The sequence below is a fragment of the Delphinapterus leucas genome, chromosome 4 (assembly GCF_059928025.1).
Source record: "Delphinapterus leucas isolate spDelLeu-1000000601 "Yukka" chromosome 4, BTC_Dleu_Yukka2, whole genome shotgun sequence".
In the NCBI taxonomy this organism is placed as follows: Eukaryota; Metazoa; Chordata; class Mammalia; order Artiodactyla; family Monodontidae; genus Delphinapterus; species Delphinapterus leucas.
This window is the reverse complement of record NC_143132.1, coordinates 5,229,277-5,255,374: the sequence shown is the minus strand read 5'-3', so window position 1 is coordinate 5,255,374 and position 26,098 is coordinate 5,229,277. Positions and strand designations below refer to the sequence as shown.

Genomic DNA, 26,098 nt, shown 5'->3' with positions numbered 1-26,098 from the left:
GTCTGCTCAAATCTTTTTCCATTTTTGTGTTAGACTATTTGCCTTTGTTATTGATGTGCAGGAGTTCTTTATGTCTACTGAATGCAAGTATATATATAATATATACATATATACTGGATACAAGGTATATACATACACATATACAAGTCAGTACAAGTTTACTTTTACATGTGTATATGTCAGATATCTCATAAAATTACATATGTTTGTCAGACATATGTATATATATATTATACATTATATATAAATGTCTGTGTTAAATATTTTCTCTCATTCCATATTTGCCTTTCCATTTTCATATATATTTATACATATATTAACATTAATGTGTATATGCAAATTTATACATATGTATAGGTACATATAATTTTAATCACATCTACTAAAAGTTAAAATTATCATTCTTCATGTGAAATGGAGGAACTTTGCAACAAATGATTTCAAAGAATTTAATTTATATTCTGTCCACTGTGTTATTCTATTTATGTTATAAACTCTATAACACAATATTGTAATTGCGTAGTTGTTTAATTTGTCAATTGCTGTTTAAAGAAATTAAAAGAGAGAAAACAATTTTGCTAAATGTTTACTAACATATTTGTCATTTCTCATACTCTCATCCTATAGATCTGAGTTTCCATTTTAGGTCATTTTCTTCACCCTGAATGACTTCATTTACCATTTCTTGGTGTGCAGGTAGGTCTTCTGGCATAACATTCTTCAAGCTTTTGTTTATTGAAAATATCTTTATTTTGCCTTAACTTTTAAAGTCTATTTTTGATGTATATAGACATGTATATTGATAGTTTTTTTAAATGTTGAAAAGAATAAGTCAAAAAATTCATTTCAATCTCATTAAGACTGTAGTTTTTGCATTTCTTTTTGTGTTCTAGTTTCCCCACCTTCCCATCCCACCAGCACTGGAAAATATCCTCAGGGGAAATGTGGTATTAGTGTAGAAATCACCTAATATTTTCCCCTTCTTTCAAGGATGAAATTCTTTCTGCCTGCTTCTGGGTGTTTCCCAGTGTCTGCAAACAGTTTTGCTTTTCCCAAAGTTCAAAATTTTCACCTTCTTGCAGGTTAGTCTGATACTTGCTACTCCATCATTTCCAGAAATAGGACTTGTTCTTATTCTTCTTTATGATTCCATTTTCCAGGTGTTCTGGTCTGATCTTGAACCTATAATTATTAGATTCCAGTTTCTTTAAACTTCCATTCCAGTTTCTTTGTCCTCATAGGAAATATCCCAAGATTCTACATTATGTCAATGGCCATTCTAAGTTCACAGTATTGTGAGTTTTTATAATCCATGTTAATCCATAGCTGTTACAGGAGGTTACGTCGTAACAAGGATACTAGTTAGACACCATTTTAAGGCAGTTACTAGATAATGTATTTGTAATTCCATTTCTGCTCTCTTTGGCAACATTAGCATTATCATCTTTCAGATGAGAAAAAATAAGATGAAGCTTCTTGTCCTAAATGGTACCTGACATGCAGCAAATAAATCCGTAAGTAGGCTCAGTGTGCTTCTCTGCCCCCTCTTTTTATTCAAGCAACAGGTTTTTTTGGAGATGAAAGCAGACATTATTTTCCCAGTAAGACCTGAGTGTCTTTGAAATCTTTCTTGCTGTCACTCTCTGATAACCTCACCTCTTTCGACATCATTATGGATTATCAATATGCTCTTTAGGTTTTCTTTGGTCACAGGAGATGGTTGCCAAGGTAACCAGCCCTAGACAGGTAATCTCTCCCTTTTCTACAAAGAATCTAAAAATAGTGACTATGTGAGGACTACAGGGCATCATCATTAGCAAACTGGCTCTGTGCAAATTGATTACTGTCTGCACTTAATTATTATGTGGAACACAGTGTCAGGCTTTTAATATGAGTACCATGCCTTCAGCTAATTTCGCCTCTGCTTTAAAATGTTCACTGTCTTCAAGGAAATGCTCGAATCAAAATAAGAATGTCATTCTAAGCCTGTTTCATATACTCTTAGCATCAAGAGATATTTAAACTTATTTTCATATATAAATGGATTTTCTTTTTTCCTCCTTTAGGCTATATGAAACTCATGTAGTTATTTTAATCAGTTGATAACAGATGAATTTTAAATTATATAAGAAGGCACAATTTCCAACAAGACATGCAAATACACAGATAAAAGCTAGTTCAATTATCTGGTGATAAACATATGTCTCTCGCTTGACTGTTACCTTAATAGCTTCTTTCCCTGGATGATTGATAAGCTTGAAGATGTAAGTAGGCAGCAGGCGGTTAAGAAAAGAAAACAACATAACATACCTAAAACCTATTATGATAACACAAGGTAATTCTTCAAAAATTCCATTCACCTAAATCTGTGACTCTATGGACCCAAATAGACAACCCCGCAAACCAGAAGCCATTTTTTCACTCCACCAAGCACTACATTGAAATGTTGCTCTAAATGTTGCCTCCAAAGTTGTGCTTACCAATTTTGGGGGAGCTATTCTCCCCTCCAGGGGACACCTGGCAATGTCTAGAGACATTTTTGTTTGTCACACTGGAGGAAGGCGCTGTTAGCATCTAGTGAGGGGAGGTCGCGCAACATCCTACAGTGCATAAAGCAGCCTTCCAAAGCAAGCGCTCCTGAGAAACCCTGGTCTAGAGGACAATGAATTGTCAAACAAACCATAAATCTCAAGTTTCTAAGGTCTATATCTTTTTTTTTTTTTTTTTTTTTTTGTGGTACGCGGGCCTCTCACTCTTGTGGCCTCTCCCGTTGTGGAGCACAGGCTCCGGATGCGCAGGCTCAGCAGCCTTGGCTCACGGGCCCAGCCGCTCCGCAGCACATGGGATCTTCCTGGACCGGGGCACGAACCCATGTCCCCTCCATCGGCAGGCGGACACTCAACCACTGTGCCACCAGGGAAGCCCTAAGGTCTATCTCTTGACAAGTAACTTTAAACACGTGAGTGGGCAACGTTTATGTTAATTAACTTTAAGTTAAATCACGTTACTTATGTTGCTTCTACCATAGACAATGTTCATTTCACCAGAACTTATTCTTTTATTTGCCCAGTTGAGCTTGAAAAACTAGGGTAGAATTATCAGCTGGTCAGATAGACAGAAATCTTAACACTGTGAGTTAAGAGCAGTGTTTCACCCTTTACTCTTGCTCCTGAGTTTGGGCTCTGGGTTTGGGCTCTTTTTTTGCCGAACCCTGTAATGGGGCCCACTGACCTTCAAGGACCACCTGCACATAGTCTTGAGCAGACAGCTTGTCCTTGCGCACAAAGCACTGATACGCGCCCCCGTCACTTCGGACCATGTGATCCATTATAAGGTTCTCGTGGTTGATGCCTGTTATCCTGACATTTTTTCCAGGGTTGACGACTTCGCCGTTTCGGTACCAGGAGAGTTCCTGGCCCTCACTTCCTGTCACGCTGCAGGACAAGGACACCTGGCTGCCCACGCTGCTTTTAACTTTCCTGGGGCTGATGGCAGCTTTCAGTGGCTCTGGAGTTTTGGGGAAGAGAAAAAAAGAAGGTAAAAACGGTACACATGTAGAGATCATTTCAACAACATGCTGGACTTTCGACAGGCAAAGGCATCTTTGCAAGCACTGTCTGCCCATTTGTCAATATGCCAAGGTGGGTTTTTTCCTCATACAGGGCACTGAGTAGTCAAAGATATTAAACTGAGCTGACAAGTTAATAGGTTTTATGTAAGTTATACAGTCTTAATTTGGGACTTGTAAATAGCACTAGGTAGGCCTTCTACCTATAATACTCCAAGAGTTAAGGCAGCAGAGGGATTTAGAAAGAACATTTTTTTTTACAGTTAATTTACCATGTACAATTGCTGTAAGTGATAATGTGTACAGATTCTGTTGAAGTAAATTTCTTGTTAAGACTGTTATCTTTCTATTGCTTTTGTAGGGGATGACATTGCAAAAAGAAAAAGAAAAGAACCTCAAAAAAGAACACACTCCATATATTCTTATTTCAGTATTATTTCATGGTGCACCATTTTGTTTGGGAACACCCTCATCACTATTCGGTTTTTTTTTTTTTTTTTTCTGGGCTTCTTTCACTGTATAGCAAATAGACTGACATGGGTCATATTGTTCTCTCACTGAGTAAATGTGAGTGTTAACGCACTGACAGTAAGACATGCAATGCGCTGGTTGCCAGCAAGGACAGAAATATTTGAATATTTAAATCCTGTTTGCCGCCTCCCAGCGTGGCACAGATGGGTTTGCTCTGGGCCATTCTCACACACACATACTCACTCCCCTCCCCTATGTGGCTTAACCAGGGCCAGTAACACACGGCTGTAAGAAAGCAGGTAGATATTAGGATTCGTGACCATGAAACAGGGTTTTGTTCTTTAAAATGAGGCTAACTTCTTTGCATAGGTGGTAACTCTCATCTTTGACTTCCTATGTTTTCATTCAGCAAACCCAATTGAATGCCGTAAGCGTTTATTGAACATCTACTATATGCCAAGGATGGGGTTAGACTCACAGGTGAGACAAACATGAATAACATTTGTGGTGCCACTAGCATGTGCCATAAAGCTACCAAATATCTTTTGAACATTAGTTAAGTCAGTCTTCCCACAGTCCTGCAAGTTTTGTGTTATCATCTCCATTTTACAGAAGAAACGATTATTCCGAGAGATCAATTAATTTAACCAAATCCATTCAACAGGTAAATGGCAAAACCCAGCTGTTTACCCCAGTTATTACTGACTTCTTGTGTCACCACATTGTGAAGTCTTCAAGAAATTCAGTCTTCCAGATGGATAAGACGAGTACAAGAAGGAAGGTAGTAACACAAAGCGTCCATTAGAGACATACACTGTGTGGAAGAGGATCGAAAGAATGTCCTCAGACATCAAGGATGGATAGGACTGAGGCCAGCTGGGATGAAGAGAGGGCCTCGTAAAGAGTGGGAACTGCAGGAATTAGAGCATGAGGCACTGCCAGGTCTCAGGAAGAGTTTTGGATCAGTTTGGATGCAACACAAGGTCTCTGAAGGAGAACAGTGGGAGAAAAATTACACAGGCAGTCTGGGACAAGACCACAAAAGACCTCCAGATTTTGGAATCAAATCAGAGGGAGCTAAAGAGAGCTTTCTAGAATTTTTAGCAAGTAAGTGCTATAGACAAACACATTTTTCGGAGAATACATCGATCATATTGTGTTGGACAGATGACAGTGGGGAAACTTGTCAGCAAAGGGGCATTGCAGATGTCTCGTTGAGGTGCAATTAAAACTCGATCTAGTAATGAGAACCTACTGTAGAGCACAGGGAACTCTACTCAATGCTCTGTGGTGACCTAAATGGGAAGGAAGTCCAAAAATGAGGGGATATATGTTTACGTATAGCTGATTCACTTTGCTGTACAGCAGAAACTAACACAGCATTGTAAAGCAACTCTACTCCAATAACAATTAATTTAAAAAACAAAACAACTCGATCTAGAACTGGGTGGAGGTGGAGAGCACAGCTGAGAAACATGGTGAGATACGATCTCTAGGACTTGGCAGGACTTGGACATGAAAGAAAAGTCTTAAAGAGGATCCAGGACTTAAAGTTTGCATTTGGAGGGTTCGAGGCTGAAAGATGTCTAGGATAACAAGAGGCTGGTAAATGGTAGAGAGATGGTGGAGAGAACTTTGGGATACTGTTCTTTGGAAGTGCCAGCTAAGCATCTGATATAAAACTGGGAGACACGCTGCTCACCTGACACTCAACAAGGAGGCTGAAGCTGAGCATGCAAATTCAGGGCTGTTTTCAGAGGGGGGGAACTTGAAGCCGTAAAGTAAAAGAGGGCACCAAAAGAAAAGAGACAAGATAGAATAGAAGAAGTTTCAGAATTTGGAACCCAGGAGCATCCTTTCTGCCTGGAGAAGAGAGACCAAACAGTCAGAAGGGAGGATGGGAGCAATAGAGGCATATCTGGAACTTTTCCAGACGTGGCAGAGTACAAAGATGAAAACAAGCGCAGTCAGAATTAAGACTTTTCCACAAATAACTTTTAAAATGTAGACAGTGGTAAATGCCTTTACAGAGAAAGCAATAAAATACTCTGAGCCTTGAGCAGAAAATAGTAGGGAAACGGGATGTTTTGAGAATGAGGCACTGCATTAGACTTAGAAAGATGGGAAGTTTTAGACATTCAGGTACTTGAAGACCGTCTTACATTACATGAGGAGGGAACAGCATGACTTGCAATTAGGGAAGGAACAGGTTTGCACGAGAATAGGAAGAAGTTGGATCTCACAGGAGTAGGGTTTTTTGAAGAAAAACTATGAGAAGTATGACCGTACAGCTTTACTTGAGATGCTTTCCATACTATCCTAAGATACAAACTTTATTCAACAGAAACTGGGGAGCCACGAAAGGTGGGGTTGAGCCTGCATACTGGAGTGATTCTCATTGGCTGTCCAGTGCTGCATTGTTTCATCTACAAGGTTCTTCAGCCATCGAAATATAACTGTGCAGACATTATCCTCCTTTTCTTTCTAATCTCAGCCTAAGCATGTTCGAATGACATTTGCAGGACTCAGTCTGGACAGCCTATTCCAGGCAGTCATTGGGATATTTATTTCAAATGTACTCACTTGGGCTGGTATTGTGCTAAAGCTGTCTACACCCAGGGTGACACTGAAGAGGCAGTTCCATAAACAGGCATAAGGCTGGAAAAAAGCCAGGGTAAGAAAATGCCTCCCTTTTCAATGTCAGACTCGTATTCAGTTTGCTCAGTTCAGTTCATCAAATTTTTATGTATACGGATATGTATGATAGCATACTGGCAACTGAGAGCCATATATTTTGACCAGAGTTCTGACACTCATTTCTGGCCATGTGATCTTGAGTAACCCACTTTGATTTGGTTTCTGCATGAGCAAAATTAAGGCTTTTCAACTAGGTTAGAGCGCTTCCCCCTGCAATCACACCCCTCCTTCTTCCGAGTCTACCTTTGGCGTCCTTCTCAACATCTTCCTCACATCAGTCACTACAAATCAATTAGAGATGAGATATATCTACCATACTTGGCCTAAATTATCTATAATATTGAGTCCAAGTCCAATATTTGGATAATAACAACCTTATATACGGCCCTCTATAGAGCTGATAACAGCCCCATTTAGAAATTTAAAGCAGCATCTGGAAACAGGCCAAGGACAACTGCTTTGATCTGATCACCACTGCCTTTGCTGACAGCACCACCCTGCCCCTCTCCCTCCACTGACTTGCAGACAGGCTGACCATTCTGAATTCAACAGCTAGGTAATGTTATCTTGGAAATATATCCTGTGGCTCCCAACTCTCCAGCTGTGTAACCTTGAGAATTTGGAGCCTCAATTTCCTCGTCTGTAAAATGGGACTACTGTGGGTCTCAGCAGGGTTGCTGTGAGGATTCGTGGGGGCTACAGAGAAAGCCCGGAGGTCGGCTTGTAACAAGAGCTCCACCATCACCGCTAAAAGTTACCATCCAACTTACGTTTCACGTACAGGCGGCCTATCACCTTAGCAGTTCCATATCTGTTGGACACTTCACACACATAGCTGCCTGAGTCTGAGGGGCGTGCATTCTCAATAAGCAGCCCAGTCACGGTCTTCTGGAACCTTCCAGAAAGTTCCAGGGGCATGTTGTCCTTCAGCCAGCGGTAATCTGGCTCGGGGTGGCCGAGCGCTTTGCAAGGCAACTCTACACGCTGTCCTGCCATGGCTTTGCGATGATCAAACCCATCCAGTATGGACGGGGCTGAGTTCGCTGGGTCTGCAGAAGAAAAGAAAAGCCTATTAGATATGAGTTAAAGTGGTCATTCAGAATCATAGGGCCTTGTGTATAATTCATATTCTATATATCATTCCAACTATTGATACAGATCTTTAAGATTATATATATATGTGAACAGAAAAAAGCACTATTCATATAAATTTCTTTTTCTCAGAATTTACAAAAGGTTGAAGCAGTTACATCCCTAAAGAAGATATACAAATGACTGATAAGCACATGGAAAGATGCTCAGTATCATTAGACACTAGGGTAATACAAATTAAAACCACAGTGAGATACTACTTCATACCCACTAGGATGGCTATAATAAAAAACACAAGCAATAGCAAGGGCTTGTGAGGATGTGGAGAAGAAACTGGAACCTTCATACATTGTTGATGGGAACGTAAAATGGTGCAGCCACTTTGGAAAACAGTTTGGTAGCTACTTAAAATGTTAAAACTTCAGTTTACTGTAAGGCCCCAAAAGCTCCACTCCCAGGTATCTACCCTAGACAAAGGAAAACCTACGTTCACTCAAAGACTTGTTCACAAACGTTCATAGCAGGATTATTCATAAGAGCCAAAAAGCTGAAGTAATCCAAAGGACCATTGTTTAGTGGATGGATAAACAAAATGTGAATATACATACATACTATTCGGCAATACAAAAGAGTGAAACACTGACACATGTTACAACATGAAAGAACCTCGAAAGATTATGCTAAATGAAAGAAGGCAGATACAAAGCCATATACTGCAGGATTTGACTTAAATGAAATATGCAGAAAATGAAAATCGGTAGAGACAGATAGTAGATTAGTAGTTTCCCAGAGCTGGAATTGGAATTTACTGCAAATGGGCAGCAGGGATCTTTTTGGGTAGAAAATAATGTTCTAAAATTAGATTACAACTCTATGTATTTACTAAAATCATTGAATTGTAGACTTAAAATGAGTGAAGCTTATGGTTGGTAAGTTAAATCTCAATAAAACTATTTTACAAAAAAAGGAATGGGGCATTCCTTTTACATTTAAGTGATGCTTGATAACGTGCTCTCATGGAGACATTTGGTCAGACATAGACTTAGTACAACCACACAACACTGGATTTCATTTCCATCTCCGCGTCTTCAAACTTTTTATCTACATTTTTAAAAACCAGTTTTTAATCACAAAAATTTGCAAACTCACACAAAACAAGAGAAAATGATATAATGTGTCCTATATAGTCATCACCCAGATACAACAGGCATCACAATATTTCTATCCTCCTTCTGTTTATTTCTCTATAGCCTTTGCTTTTGGTGCCAACATGCTTGAGTCAAGTCATAAAACCTATGTTATCTAGAATGCTTCTCTGATGAAAATAAGAGTTTTCATGTATAACCGCAATGTCAGTATCACACAAGAGTAATAACAGCCTCTTGGTATCACCTATCATCTACTCCACATTCATTTTTTCATAATGAGATAAAAAGTCATATTATTATTACTGTTTTTATAATTAATCAAATCAGGATTGTTTTACAGTTAACATTTTGTTGTTATGTCTCCTTTTCAAATGTTTTTCCAGCTTTATTGAGGTATAACTGGCAAAAATTGTATATACTTAAGGTGTAAAATGTGATGCTTTCAGATAAATATATTTTGTGAAATGATCATCAAAATCAAGCTAATTAGCATTCATTGCCTCACATGGTTACCCTTTCTTCCTTTTCATTCCCCTTCCTTCCTCCCCTCCACCAACTACCCATTTGTTCTCTGTGCTGATAAGTCTGTTTTGTTATGTTTATTCATTTGTTGTTTTAGATTCCACACATAAGTGAAATCATATAGTGCAATATTTGTCTTTCTCTGTCTGACTTATTTCACTCAGCATAATACCCTCTATGTCCACCGATGTTTTCACAGATGGCAAGATTTCGTTTTTTAGGACTAAATAATATTTCATTGTATATTTATAGCACATCTTCTTTATCCATTCATCTACTGATGTACACTTAGGTTGCTTCCATATCTTAGTTATTGTAAATAATGCTGCAATGAATATAGGGGTGCATATACCTTTTCAAATTAGTGTTTTTGTTTTCTTCAGATAAATACCCAGAAGTGGAACTGCTGGATCATATGGTAGTTCTATTTTTAATTATTTGAAAAGTTCCATACTGTTTTCCATAGTGGCTGTTCAGTGCATGAGGGTTCATTTTTTTGCACATCCTTGCCAACACTTGTTATTTGTGGACTTTTTGATAATAGCGATTCTGAGAGATGTGTACTGATATCTCACTGTAGTTTTGATTTGCACTTCCCTGATAATGAGTGATGTTCAGCATCTTTTCATATGTCTGTTGGCCATCTGTATGTCTTCCTTGGGAAAAAAAAAAATGTCTATTCAGGTCTTCTACCTATTTTTTATTTTGTTTTGTTTTTTGTTTTTTTTTTTGCGTTATGTGGGCCTCTCACTGTTGTGGCCTCTCCCGCTGCAGAGCACAGGCTCCGGATGCACAGGCTCCACGGCCATGGCTCACGGGCCCATCTGCTCCGCGGCATGTGGGATCTTCCCGGACTGGGGCACAAACCCGTGTCCCCTGCATCGGCAGGTGGACTCTCAACCACTGCGCCACCAGGGAAGCCCTACCCATTTTTTAATTAGGTTTTTTTTTTATGTTGAGTTGTATGAGTTCTTTGCATATTTTGGATATTAACCCCTTATCAGATATACCATTTGCAAATATATTCTTCCATTCAGCAGCCTTCTCATTTTGTTGATAGTTTTCTTCACTGCACAAAAGCTTTTTAGTTTCATGCATTCCCATGTATTTATTTTTTGCTTTTGTTTCCCTTGCCTGAGGAGATAGATCTAAAAAAATATTGCTAAGACCAATGTCAAAGAATGTACTGCCTATGTTTTCTTCTAGGAGTTTTACATTTTCAGGACTTAAGTTTAGGTCTTTAATCCATTTTGAATTTATTTTTGTATATGGTGTGAAAGAGTAGTCCAGTTCGATTCTTTTGCCTGTAGGTATCCAGTTTTCCCAACATCATTTATCAAAGAGGCTATCTTTTACCCGTCTTATATTCTTGCCACGTTTGTCATAGATTAATTGATCATAGAAGTGTGGGCTCATTTCTGGCCTCCCTATTCTATTCCATTGATCTATGTGTCTGTTTTTGCATCAGTACCATACTGTTTTGATGACTGTAGGTCTGTAATATAGTTTGAAATCAGGGAGCATGATATGCCTCCAGCTTTGTTCTTCTTCCTCAGGATTGTCTAGACTATTCAGAGTTTCTTTGGTTTCCATACAAATTTTAGAATTATTTGTTCTAGATATGTGAAATGCCATTGGTATTTTGATATGAATTGCAATGATTCTGTAGATTGCCATGGGGAACATGGCCATTTTAATCATATTTATTCTTCCGAGACATGAGCATGTTGTGTCTTTCCATTTGTTTGTGTCATCTTCAATTTCTTTTGTCAACGTCTTCTGGGTTTTGGAATACAAGTCTTTTAACTCCTTGGTTAGATTTATTCCTAGGTATTTTTTTTCTCGATGCACTTGTAAATGAGATTGTTTTCTTAATTTCTCTTTCTAATAGTTTGTTGTTACATGTATAGAAATGCAAGAAATGTCTGTATTTTAATTCTGTATCCTGTAACTTTACCAAATTTATTGTATGAGTTCTAGTAGTTTTTTGGTGGCATCTTTAGGATTTTTCTGTATATAGTATCATGTCATCTGCAAACAGTGATAGTTTTACTTTTTCCTTTCTAATTTGCATTACTTTTATTTCTTTTCTTGTCTGATTTCTGTGGCTTGGACTTCCAGTTCTATGTTGAATGAAAGAGTGAGAGTGAATATTTTTGTCTTGTTTCTAATCTTAGAGGAAATGCTTTCAGCTTTTCAGTGTTGAGTATGGTGTTAGCTGTGGGCTTGCCATATATATGTTGAGGTATGTTCTCTCTATACCCACTTTGTTGAGAGTTTTTTTTTTTTTTTTTTTGGCTGCATTGGGTCTTCATTGCTACATGCGGGCTTTCTCTAGTTGCAGTGAGTGGGGGCTACTCTTCATTGTGGTGCATTGTCTTCTTATTGTGGTGGCTTCTCTTGTTGTGGAGCACAGGCTCTAGGTGCTCAGGCTTCAGTAGTTATGGCACGAGGACGCAGTAGTTGTGGCTCATGGGCTCTAGAGCGCAGGCTCAGTAGTTGTGGCACATGGGCTTAGTTGCTCCACGGCACATGGGATCTTCCTGGACCAGGGCTCAAACCCATGATCCCTGCATTGGCAGGCGGATTCTTAACCACTGCACCACCAGGAAAGACCCAAGAGGGTTTTTTTTTATCATAAATGAATATTAAATTTTTTCAAAAGCTTTTTCTGCCTCTACTGATATAATCATATGATTTTGATTCTTCAATTTGTTAACATAGTGTGTCACATTGATTGATTTGTGTATACTGAACTATTCTTGTATCCCAGGGATAAATCCCATGGATCATGGTGTATGTCTCTTAATGTATTGTTGAATTCAGTTTGTGCTAATATTTTATTGAGGATTTTTGCAATATTCATTCTTGATGTTGGCCTATAATTGTGTGGTGTGTGTGGTGTCTTTGTCTGGTTTTGGTATCTGAGTGATTGGGTGATTCTGGCATCACAGAATGAGTTCGGAGGCATTTCTTCCTATTCAAATTTGGAATAGTTTGAGAAGGATTGGCTCTTCTTTAAATGTTTGGTAGAATTCACCTGGGAAGTTGTCTGGTCCTGGAACTTTGTTGAAAGTTTTTTTTGTTTTGTTTTTTTACTGATTGATTTCATTAATGGTAATCAGTCTGTTTAGATTTCCTATTTCTTCCTGATTCAGTCTTGGGAGATTGTACATTTCTAGGAATTTATCCATTTCTTCTAGATTGTCCATTTTATTGGTGTATAATTGTGGTAATCTCTTACAATCCTTTGTATTTCTGTGGTGTTGGTTGTAACTTTTCCCCACTTATTTATGACTTTATTTATTTGGAACCTCTCTCTTTTGTTCTCGATGAGTCTGGCTAAAATTTTATAATTTTTTAAAATCTTTTCAAAGAACTAGCCCTTACTTTTATTGATTTTTTCTATTTTTTTAGTCTCTATTTCATTTATTTCTGCTCTGATCTTTATAATCTCTTTCCTTCTACTAACTTTGGTTTTGTTGTTTTTCTTTTTCTAGTTCCTCTAGTATAAAGTTAGGTTGTTTATTTGAGATTTTTCTTATTTCTTGAGGTAGGCTTGCATCACTATAAACTTCCCTCTTAGAACTGCTTTTGCTGTATCTCATAGATTTTGGATTGTTGTGTTTTTGTGTGTATTCAGATATTTTAAAATTTCCTCTTTGGTTTCTTTAGTGACCCATTGGTTGTTTAGTAGCATATTGTTTAGCTGCCACATGTTTGTGATTTTTGCAGTTTTTTTCTCTTGTAGTTGATCTGTAGTCTCATATCCTTGTGGTTGGAAATGATGCTTGATATGATTTCAATCTTAAATTTACTGAGACTTGTTTTTGTGGCCTAGTGTGTAATCTTTCCTGAAGCCCATCTGATCTAATGTTTCATTTAAGGTGAATCTTTCCTTATGGATTTTCTGTTTGGATGATCTATCCATTGATGTAAGAGGGGTATTTAAGTCCCCTACTATTATTGTGTTGCTCTCAATTTCTCCCTTTAAATTTGTTAATATTTGCTTTATATATTTAGGGGATTTTATACTGGATACATAGATTCAATTGTTGTATCTTCTTTTTGGATTGATCTCTTTATCATTTTGTAATGTCCTTCTTTGTCCCTTTCAGTCTGTGTGTGTCTTTAGATCTGAAGTACGTCTCTTGCTGGCAGCATATATATGGGTCTTGTTTTTTTGGTTTTTGTTTTCTTTTCATTCAGCCACTCTATGTCTTTTGATTAGTTATGTACTTATTCCCATTTTGTTAATTGTTTTCTGGTTGTTTTGTAGTTCTTTTTTGTTCCTTTCTTCTTTTTATGCTCTCTTCCCTTGTGACTTGGTAACTATCTTTAGTGTTATGTTTGGATTCCTTTCTCTTTTTTTGTGTATCTATTATAGATTTTTGGTTTGTGGTCACCAAATAGCTATCTATCTATCTATCTATCTACATATATATATGTGTGTATATATATAATATATGATTATTTTAAGTTGATGATCTCTTAAGTTTGAACATATTCTAACAACCCTGCATTTTTACCAATGCTTAACATATTTGACTTTGTATTTTGTGTCTTTTTGTTTCGTGTATCCCTTAACTACTTATTATAGATATAAATCGTTTTATTGCTTTTATCTTTTAACCTTTTTACTTGCTTTATAAGTAGCTGATCTACTATCTTTACTGTATGTTTGCCTTTACCAATGAGATTTTTCCTTTCATAATTTTCATTTCTAGGTGCAGTACATTCTTTCTTGCTTAGAGAAGTCCCCTTATCATTCCTTGTAAAATGGGTTTACTGGTGGGTACTGAAATCTTTCACCTTTTGCTTGTCTAAAACTCTCTACCTCTCCTTTTGTGGAGTGTTCTTGATTTTTTCCTTTCATCACTTTAAATATATAATGCCACTCCTCTCTGGCCTGCAACGTTTCTTCTGAAAAGTGAGCTGACAGTCATCTGGGAGTTCCTTTGTACTTAATTAATTTCTTTTCTGTTGCTATGTTTTAGTTTCTCTATTTTTAATTTTTGCCATTTTAACTGCAATGTGTCTTGGTATGGATCTCTTTGGTTCACCTTGTTTGAGATTCTCTGTGCTTCCTGGACCTAGATATTTGTTTACTTTCCCTGGGTAGGGAAGTTGTCAGCTATTATTTCTTCAAATAAGTTGCCTTCCCCATTCTCTCTCTCTCCTCTTTATGAAGCCTGTGTAATGTGAATGTTAGCATGCTTGATGTTGTCTTGGAGGCCTCAGACTGTCCTCATTTGTTAAATTCTTTTTTCTTTTTTCAGTTCAGCTTGAGTGATTTCCATTACTGTCTTCCAGTTTGCTGACCTGTTCCTCTTTATCATCTAATCTACTACTGATTTCTTCTAGTGTACTGTTATTTCAGTTATTGTATTCTTCAGCTCTTCTTGGTTCTAACTCTTTGTTAGACTTCTCACTGTGTTCATCCATTCTTTTCTTGAGTTTATTGAGCATCTTTATGATCATTACCTTGAACTTTTTATTGGGTAGATTGTTATCTCCACTGCACTTAGTTCTTCTTCTGGCATTTTATCTTGTTCTTTTGTGTGCAATATATTCCTCAGTTGCCTCATTTTGTCTAATTCTCTGTTTTTATTTCTATGTATTAGGTAGGTCAGTTACATTTCCTGATCTTGGAGAAGTGGCCTTATACAGGAAACATCCTATGGGTCCCAGCAGCACACTCTGCTCTGGTCACCACAGGTATTTGCTCTAAGGGTGCCCTTATGTGGGCTGCATGCACCCTTCTATTGTAGTTCAGCCCACTACTGTGGGAGTGCTGGTAGGCAGGGCTGGACCCCAGCCTGGTTGGCTGGCAGGCCCTGCCTCATGCAGAGGTTGCTGCCCCACTAATGGGTGGGGCTCATCTCCATGCAGCAGGCTGCTAGCCTGGGTTGGGGAGTCCAAGGCGTGCTGCCAACTGGTCCATGGGTTGGTAAGCCTCCAACGATACTAGGTGAGAGAGAGGACTCTAAACAGGCACTTGCCAGCACTAGTGTCCTCATGGTACAATGAGCTCTCCAAAACTGCTGCCACCAGCATCTCCCCAGGGGGAGTCCCAGTTGCTTAGTGCCTCTGCAGGAGGCTCTCCAAGATCAGCAAGTGAGTCTGATCCAGGCTGTTTTCAAATTACTGCCTCTGCGCTGGGTATCAGAGTGTGTGAGATTTTGTATGAGCCCTTTGAGAGTTCTATTTCCTTCAGCCTCCTGTTCTGCTGTATACAAGCCCCACTGGCTTTCAAAGACAGACAGTCTGGGGATTCATCTTCCTGATGCAGGACCTCCAGGCTAGGAAGCCTGATGTGGGGCTCAGGCTCTTCACTCCTTGGGGAGAAGCTCTGCAATCATGATTCTCCTTCCTTGTGGGTTGCCTATCCAGAGTGGTGATCTTGACTCTATCACGTCTCTGCCCTTCTTACCTGCTCACTGTGGTTCCTTCTTTATCTCTTTAATTGTGGAAAACTAGTCTTCAGGTCATTCTCATCAATAGTTTCTCTGCAAATAGTTCTAATTTTGGTGTGCCCATAGCAAGAGGTAGCTCAGGGTCTTCCTACTCTGCCATCTTGGCCACACCCCCTTACCAGTGATCTTAGTTGTTATGGCTCTTGATTCTCTTTTAATTCAGATAAGACTCTCCTTCTATTTCCTTTCATGTCTTTGACTCATCGAAGAAACCAGGTGAGTTATCTTACAAGAAATCTCACATTTTGAATTTCTTTCTTCATGGTGTCATTTAACCTGCTCCTCTATTGCCATTTTCCTTATAACTGGAATATAGTTGTAATGGATAATCTAGATCAGGTTCAACCTTTTTTCTTTCCCTTTGCATCTATATAACGTGTTGCTTTCCCACACTCAGTGAGACTAAATTGATCAGAAAATTCAGATGATAATGTTTGTCTGAATTAAGTTATTTTATTAAGGGTTGAAAATGGCAATTTTAAAATTTCCGTTTTCTTTCACATTCAATAGATGTAATTATTCTGTAAATAAGAACTTTCCTCCCTGAACTAGGGTTATTTGGTTATCTTGAAATACAGTAGTTACAAGAAAGACAGGAAGAAATTTTGTTGTTATCTTTAATGACTAATTATCAAAATCAAGAGTTGATGCCTGCCTTAGTTACCTCTAAGTAGATGAATAAGTTTCTTATTATTGCTTTTGTTATTATTAAATGTCTATGTATGTGTGCACATGTAAGCATATATGTAAATGATTATGTAAGTATATATATGTACATATGTGTATATATGTATACACACATATACACGTGTGTGTGTGTGTGTGTGTGTGTGTATATATGTGCATACATACAATTGTGACAAGACCCCATTTATGTTCCAGGCTCATCTTATATGTTTCCTGTCCCAGACCAATAATCCATTGTTCTTCCAAGGAAACATGGTCCCTGTTATTGGGGAATAATATTTAAAGGAGACTATGATCTAGGTGGTAGAGGTGCTTGTTGCTGTTGGTTGCCCACTGCCCATTGAAAAGGGAAAGAACTTGGAATCACATATTAAAAAAAACAGCAAGTGTGTACTGATACTTTCTATTGGATATTTCATGAATTTTATTAATTCTTTGGTTTTCTATTTTTATCTTTTCTGTTACACTGAAAATCTTGGTTCCAAATAAAAATAATATAAACATAGTTAATTTTCCCTCTGTTACAGTATCTTATAGGATGAAATTCTTCTAGGGCCTCCCATACTACTGAGCCTTCTCTCTCTGTTTAGTGTTCCACTCTGGCTCAGTTTGATTCCTAAATCCAGCAGTTTCTCTCAGGGTGAGATTCTGTTCTTCTGAAAGTAGTATTTGCTAAATATTTCTGAGATCTGCAAGGAGTTAGGCTACTACCAAGCTATGTGATATCATGGCCCTTTTGCATTCAGCTTCAACTCAGAGGTTGTGTAGGTCTATCAAATTGTTGTGAATATTCTTGGACACATTTTAGGTTTCCATTCAAGAGATGGTCCTCTTCTATTTTTTATTTTTTTAAAATTTATTTTTGGCTGTGTTGGGTCTTCGTTGCTGTGCTGGGTCTTCGTTGCTGTGCACAGGCTTTCTCTAGCTGCAGCGAGAGGGGGCTTCTCTTCATTGTGGTACATGGGCTTCTCATTGCCATGGCTTCTCTTATTGAGGAGCATGGGCTCTAGGCGTGTGGGCTTCAGTAGTTGTGGCACGTGGGCTCAGTAGTTGTGGCTCATGAGCTCTAGAGTGCAGGCTCAGTAGTTGTGACGCATGGACTTAGTTGCTCCGCGGCATGTGGGATCGTCCTAGACCAGGGCTCGAACCTGTGTCCCCTGCATTGGCAGGCGGATTCTTAACCACTGCACCACCAGGGACGTTCCCGTCCTCCGCTTTTTGGAGATGAGCATTTGCTGGCAACTTTGCAGTTCTGTGACTATATAGTAATCCCAGTAACTCTTCCCTTTTCACTATCCATCACCTCTTGTTACACTGCTGCTCTTCTTATGCTGGTCCTATTGTTGTCAGTAGTTTGTCCATAGCCCCCCACATTTAAGAGTTTCTGGGGAATCCCCATCATCCTATTGCCTCTGTTTTGGCTTCAGGAGAAGTTTGGAGTCATTCAAAACCTTGTTACTAACATGCCCCCTCCATGATCCAAACCCCATGTGTACATTTTTAAATGAATTTAAATCTAATTTAAAATAAAATTAATTTCTCTTTGCCTTCAAAGCTTAGAACTGTAGAACAATAATCCGCACTCAGTGTCTATGTTCTCATCTTCTAGCACGGACAATCTCCTCCCTCAACTACTTTATTAAAATGTCTGTGACCCAAAAATCATAAGCGTAATTCACCACATGCAGCAGACTCTCTTATGAGCCTTTTGATTATGTGTGACTCTGTTGACTTCTCCCTTCTTGCAAATACCACCTTTAACCCCAAACGTTCGGTCTTATTCCCTCACTTCTGCTGGCATCTGAGTGTATGGTATTCCTTCACTAGATTCTGCTCTGATGTTCCTCACTTATCTGCACAAATGCTCATGAGGCGATCTCATGGACGCTCATCACTTCCATGGTGACCCAATGCTAATGAGTCCTGCTGCCTATTTTTGAAACATCAGCAAAACATGCTTTAAAAAAATTTAAAATAAATAACCTTGGGATTAAGAAAAGCAAATTTTCCTTTCCCACTCTGAGAGTTAAATTTGAAAATCAGTACTTACTGATTTAGAGTAGAGATAAACAAGGTTACCTTTTCAGGCTTTCTCTCTTTTTAGGTTTCTCTTTAGAGGAAAATGGGCTCCCAGATTATCATCACTTAATTCACGTTCTTTCGATGGAGAAATGTTTATTTGCTTCTTTTGCTAAGCTCAATCTCATACCCAGATCCATGCCACCCCCAGAAACTGCTCCTTTCTTAACTCAATATTGTCATAAAGAAGTTCCTCTTCAATGCAAACAAGACCTTTCCTAAGAGATTCTGAACATGTAGACGATTGTGTTGTCATTAAAGCTACCATGGAATAGATGACAGATGCCATTCATTTTCTAATTCATTTTCTCTACATTTTTGAAAAAAGTGAGCATATTTTTACTGTAATGATTATTCTTGCCCTTAAAAGAGGCAACAAGACATAACTATAATACAAGGTATAAAGTATCAATTGACATGGAAAAGAAGAGGTAAAAAAAAAAGTATTTTCAAGTTCAGAGGAAAAATCAATTACGTTTGTTCTACACCTGAAAAGACAGGTGGGCTTTGGCTATTTTAAGGATGTGAATAGGGAAGAGGAATCCAGATAGAACATTATCAAGGGCAGTAAGTGGGTGTTCAGGTGACATTGTTTTAATTTCCCCAATATTTAAAAACTTCCCGTCACGTCTCCCGCACAAAACATCATGACAAATAAAATAGATATTCACTGCATGGATCGATTTTACACTCTAAAGCTATAAGGGCGAAGGTCAGATATTTTGCACTTGATTTTTAATACCAAGATGGTCATTTTACGCTTTAAACTGCTGCATGAAGTGCTAATGCGTCCCCGTGTGAATGGATTGCTGATTTGTTTGACAGATGGGCCAATAGCAAGCCAACTATAAAGATTCTTCAAAAGGTCAATATTTTCTCAAAGCATAAATCCCATTAAAAAAGGCACAAAACGGACATATTTATCACAGTGGAATAAACTTACTTTGGGGTTTTCTTCACTCAAGAATAATCCTGGGAGTTAAGAGAGTGTGATTATTTATTTAACTTCAGACATGGATAATTTCCCCACTGTTGTTAGACATGATACAGGGAACAAGTTGGCACCAGGGACCGGTTTCATGGAAGACAATTTTTCCACGGATCGGCAGGGGTGGGGGGGATGGTTTAGGGATGATTCAAGCGCATTACATTTATGGTGCACTTTATTTCTATGATTATTCCATTATAATATATAATGAAATAATTATACAACTCACCATAATGAAGACAGGAGGCAGAACTCAGGCGATAACATGAGCAATGGGGAGCAGCTGTAAATACAGATGAAGCTTCGCTCGCTCGCCCACCGCTCACCTCCTGCTGTGTGGCCCGGTTCCTAACAGGGGCTGGGGATCCCTGTTCTATAGGACCCTGCCCTGCTCCCCCAGATCTATGCAGGGTAGGAGGCATCATGGTGCTGGTTGGTATTGCCAATGACATAACATACAAATAACAGGGCAAGGAGGCATTTTCAGCAAAACAGAAATCTTATTGGGTCACAGGAATTTGGAGCTTTATAAAAGGTGAAATTATTTCACTTGAAATATCCATATTTGCATTGTACTGTATTGGTATTGGTTTAAAAAATCTTAAATTGCTGGGCTTCCCTGGTGGCGCAGTGGTTGAGAATCCGCCTGCCAATGCAGGGGACACGGGTTCGAGCCCTGGTCTGGGAGGATCCCACCTGCCGTGGAGCAACTAGGCCCGTGAGTCACAACTACTAAGCCTGCGCGTCTGGAGCCTGTGCTCCGCAACAAGAGAGGCCGCGGTAGTGAGAGGCCCGTGCACCGCGATGAAGAGTGGCCCCCGCTCCCCGCAACTAGAGAAAGCCCTTGCACGAAACGAAGACCCAACACACCCAAAAATAAATAAATAAATTTATATTTAAAACAAAAACCTTTAATTGCTAAAATATTTTGGGGAAAAAAAATGAAGTCGTTCATGAATTCCACAATTTTGGTTGAGTCATCCCAGAGCACTAACAAAGGAAGACAGAGACAGATAGAAAACACAGTGTTGATGAATTTTTACCTGATACAAAAAGTCTAGCGCTGTTACTCTGCCTTGTCTCCCCGGTGTATCTGTGCCGTGTGATACAGCGGTAGTTATACAATCCATCTTCATTCTGTACATCTTTAATATACAAGGCTCCCGTGGATGTGATGAGAAATCTAGATCCTGAAATCAAAGAAAATGATTACCCCATTAAAACACAACAGAAACAACCGAGTCATGTAAACAAAGTCATTGAATAGTTTTTCTTCACCTGAAGGAAACTCATGTGAAGGAAAATAAAAGGTGTGTGTTTGTATGTGTGTGTTACTTTAAGGGCCTGAGATATATATTAATTCTTCAACTATCCTAAATTAAGAGGTTTTAGTAAGTATGTTACCCAATAAGTATATACTTGTAAAGCCTACTCTCATGAGTTAATTATTTAGGTCATGTATTTATTTAACAGCAACAAAGTAGGCATATAATTAGTATGTAGCTAATTTAGCATATTTTCTTTGATCATCACTTTTCTCTTGAATGTGACATGTTAAAGGAGTATTAACTTTCTTTTGTAAATTTCTACCTCATGTAAACATAAACTTTTGCCTCAGTTTGAAATATTTCAATAAACACACAAAAGTGTCAGACTATAGAGCAATAATACATTCCACAATCTTCCCAGGAAAGACTGTCTTATTTCCTCAATAATAACCAACACTTACTTCTATATTCTAAGACAAAGGTCAGTTCTTCCTATATTCAGTGTTTTAGAGAACACTGCTATTTCCTAATTACTACTCAAATTATTGACAATAATACCTTCACCTCAGGGAGAAAAAAGCCATACCCAGCTGTGCCTCCTTCGTACCAGCACAGGACAAAATGTGTTCTCCGTGACCTGTGATTTTCACCTCTACAACTCTATTTGTGCAGAAATGGCTCACATTAAGAGCTCAAGCATCAGTGCTGCTTGAAGAAGAATAAAGATGATTTTTCCTTTGAAAATGTAAATGTCTAAAGACAAGTCTTCACTGCTTAATGATAATTTGATGATACACCAAATAAAAGCTAAGGAGAAAATCTCAAGGTGAGTTGTTGCACCTACATGGTAGTGACTCAAGACGCTTTCTACCACTGTTAGAGTCTTTCTTATGGAATATTTCTGTGCCTGATGCAATTCTACTTAAAAGATAATGTGGTTTTGTCTCCTTAGGGAAGGACTAAAATGCCAAAAATTCACCTTCTTTTAAACTGTTTTACTTAGGTTCATTTGAAACTGCCTTGGGTTTATTTTAATCAGAATTTGCCAGGAGTCTTGACTTCATTAATTTTAGGTCTCAAATATTCAACTTGAGCCAACACTTGGTTATTTCTTGGTTATTTCTTATATTTTATTCATAGGGGTGGGATACGGAGGGTGGGAGGGAGACGCAAGAGGGAGGGGCCGTGGGGATATATGTATACATACAGCTGATTCACTTTGTTATACAGCAGAAACTAACACAACATTGTAAAGCAACTATACTCCAGTAAAGACATTAATTTTTTTTTTTTAAATATGGGCTTCCTTGGTGGCACAGTGGTTAAGAATCCACCTGCCAATGCAGGCGACAGGGGTTCGAGCCCTAGCCCAGGAAGATCCCACATGCCGCGGAGCAACTAAGCCCATGAGCTACAACTACTGAGCCTGCATGCTGCAACTACTGAAGCCCGTGCACCTGGAGTCTGTGCTCCACGACAAGAGAAGCCACTACAGTGAGAAGCCTGTGCATCGCAAGGAAGAGTAGCCCCTGCTTGCCACAACTAGAGAAAGGCTGCACACAGCAACGAGACCCAACACATTTTATTTTTAAATAAATAAAAATAATTTTAAAAAATCTTAAAAAAATAAAAATGGCTTATTACTTCTTATGCAATATGAAAGCAATTCCATGGACATGAACATGGAAAAAATCATAAAACAACTACTGATCTAGCATAAGCTTTCCAAAAGAACACCAACTAACTACTAAAGGAGGATAAAATATCTTTAAGTAATAAATTTACTTTTTAAACAACTACATTAGTTACTTATTTTAAAACACGCTATAAATATGCTAAATATTAGAATAGCTGAAAAAGCAAATGATGTATATTCTAGATATTTTTGCATTATCTTCCCCCTAAAAAAAGCAACTAAAAATACCACTTGTCATATTTCATCACATGCCAAGCATTTCTTACCAGTATATAATGTGTATAATTGAAACATTTTTTTCTTTCAGTATATTTTGCATACTTACATAATGCTTTCATAACCAGTTCCTTTAAAGTACAGAATGATAGACAGAAAAGAGGGATGAAAAAAATACTGCATTAACTCCTGTCCCCTCTCTAACACAGAGTCTTTTCATTGGAATTGACAGGCCATCGGCAGTGGCTCAATGTAAGGAAAAGCATCGTGTGCACGGCTGCTCAGAGCTCTGAGAGATGCTCAGGGTTGCAGCAGCAGCCTGCACTCATTACTCCACTGATTCCTGAGAGGGCTCTGGTCTCCAGGCACATTTAATTTGATCACTCACTTTGCTCCGAGAATATCTGACTTCTTTTTACCCACTTAGCATGCTAAATAAAACTCTCTTAAGACATGTTGTTTCAGAAAAACAGGAACCCTGTCTGAAACATTTTCTGAAATATTCACAGGAAAGAGAGAAGGACGTGACTGAATTCCTGGGCTAATTTGAACCATCTTTGTCTAACCCTTTATTTCTCGTTAAAACACATCCCCAAAATGATCGGTATTTTAAAATTTAAAATAAGGATGAAGAATAGAAGCCTTTATTAGGACAGGGCTGCGAAGACCCAAGGTTCAGTCTGAACTCCCGCGACACGTGGAACCCTCAGGACAGTGAGGGACAGCACAGTCGCTAGAACGCCAGGCTTCACAGGGACAAGGAAGCTTCTCATCCACCCCCTTGCTTGCCACTGCACCCCGCTTCCTGTCTTACTTCACCAGAGGGTTTTGTATCATATGGAATAAATGGGTTTGTTCACAGCCTTAAATGAAATTGAAGAATGTGCTTCTGTTAAAATAGGCAAATATTAAAATACAAAATATTAATAGCAATAAACTGCACACACACCCAAACTGTCTCTTTCTCTCTCACACACACACATAGGCACACGCACACACACAGACATATACACATACACCCTTTACTACTCAGAAATGTCTGGTAATATACAACTGTGCAAAGTCAAAATTCTATAGGTAACTTTCTTTCCCTTGGAAAACTATCAGCACTTTAGGTGGAAACATTACTAAAATGCAGTAGATACATTTTGTCATGTTAAACACATTGCAAATCAGTCAGTTAACAATAGTGAGTGATTTCTGGATTCAGGGTCATCATTGTGGGTGTTGATTATTGAGCCATGTTGCTCAGTTATTAGAGAGATGTCTCAGAAGCTACCTTGGCTTCTCAACATGCACTAAATGGTCCAGGAACTCAAGCCCCTGCTTCTGCCTTTAATAGTTTATCTGTTCCCCCCGTTACTGCCAGGCTATTAGCTGTTACTTCTCTCTGCTGTCAGTATCCCTGTGGACACACACCCAATGTGATGCCTTCGGTATGCTGAGAGGTAGAGACTAGACATACCAAAGCTGTTAGAAGTTTGCATAAACTAAGAGTAAATGGGTATCAAGTGACTGCTGGCGTGGTTCTCCAATGTTCGTCGACATGAGCTGGTATGTTAATGCCACTGAAGTAAACCCACAGCTTGGTACCAGTTCAGCCAGCCTGGCTAAGCTCAACACAGGGACTAGTGGGATATTTCTATCTAGAAACATAAAACTACCAAAGAAAATGGGGCATCTGCATGATTCGGAATGTTGTAGAACACTCAGGGTAGAAGTCCTACAGCCACATTCCTCCTGTCATGGTGCTGAGCGGTGGACACATAGAGCATGGCAGGTCCTGAGGCTCAGGCACAATGCCTTTTGGGTTTCTGACCAGCGTCAGAGGCAGAGAAATAGCAACAGCTCTAGAAATCCATTTTGCCAAACTATGAGTAGTCAACTGCAGACAGCAGGCATGCGTGTCCTCCTGAAGGGAGCGTGTGGGAGCTGATTCTAGGAGGTGCCATGTGTTCTGGGTGAACAGGAAACCAGAGCTGAGAGGTACATCAATTCACTGGGCCAGCACTGTCCTGGGCTCCGAGAACCCAAAAAGGAATGAGACACAGCATCCGTCTTCAGGGAGCTTACAATCTAAACAGCTTTGAGTCTCAGGGTTAGAGACATGGCATCAGGTAGGAAAACAGGATGGGAGGGAAAAGGCTGGATTATAATCTGGGAAGAGGTTTATCTTCATCCGGATGAAGGGAAACACCATTACCGTGGGAGGAAAAATTGATATTTATCACCAAACCTGTACTCATCCTTGTGTATTACTCTGATACAAATAATTAGCTGTATATGTTCCCTTTATTAACCTGCTTGCTCAATCTACTCTGCTATTTTTTTTCCTGTTCTTATAAAGTATCAAGTTAAAAGCTCTTTCCCTGGTACCAAGTGTAACAAGCTCACCCACCTGGAGAGATTCCTCATTGTAGAAGAAAAAAAAATCTGAGTTTGGGAATCCAATGGATATGAATTCCAAACCCATCAATGCCACTATGTGTGACCCCCGATGAGACATTCAACCTCTTTAACCTTCGGATTGTTCATCTATGAAAAAGAGAGGATGAGCCACATCCTCTTTGCTCTACTGTTGGAGATGAGGTTAATGCATAGAGGCCCTCTAACAGATAGCCATGCATTAAAATGGTCGTTTTGGAAGTAAATGTCATGCGTGTTACTCAGCTGACCTGCTAAGAAAAGCCGGTCAACAGGTGTACCTAGTACTGCCCAAGGCCATCGGGCCTGCCTGAGCCCATGTTCACTTACATAGTGGGGCTCACTTCTAACTCTTCATGGATGTGCTTCCTGATGTGAAGCAACCTCATGTGTTAGAAAAAGCACCAAAGTGGAAATGACAATGGTGAGTTTGACATCAGAATTCTGCCACTTGGAGCTGTGTCACTGCAGGCAAAATATTTCCCTACCCTCTCTGGGCCAGTGTCACACAACAGAGCACTAACAGGGGTAGAAAGATATAAATGAGGCCCAGAGAGGGCCTTTACATGCCCTTTCTGTGGGGCTCTTGGGGGAGGAGGCTATGCGGACACTGTCTTCAGAAATCCTTTCTGCAGTAGAAAGGGATTAGATAGAAACTAGATAGATAGACAGATAGATAAAAAGTAGATAGAAAGATGATAGGTAGGTAGATAGATAGATAGATAGATAGATAGATAAAGAGTAGATAGATAGAAAGATGATAGAA

General features: G+C 38.9%; 1 protein-coding gene across 1 annotated transcript in view; it reads right to left on the bottom strand.

Moving 5' to 3' along the window:
- Positions 1-26,098, bottom strand: part of DSCAM (DS cell adhesion molecule) — a 189,532-nt gene that overhangs the window by 70,584 nt on the left and 92,850 nt on the right. Inside the window, exons 5-7 of the mRNA XM_089910069.1 lie at positions 20,772-20,918; positions 7,507-7,785; positions 3,232-3,507 (exon numbers count right to left, since the gene is read on the bottom strand). Coding sequence (XP_089766195.1) covers positions 3,232-3,507; positions 7,507-7,785; positions 20,772-20,918 — 702 coding nt within the window. The remainder of the gene's footprint in view (positions 1-3,231; positions 3,508-7,506; positions 7,786-20,771; positions 20,919-26,098) is intronic.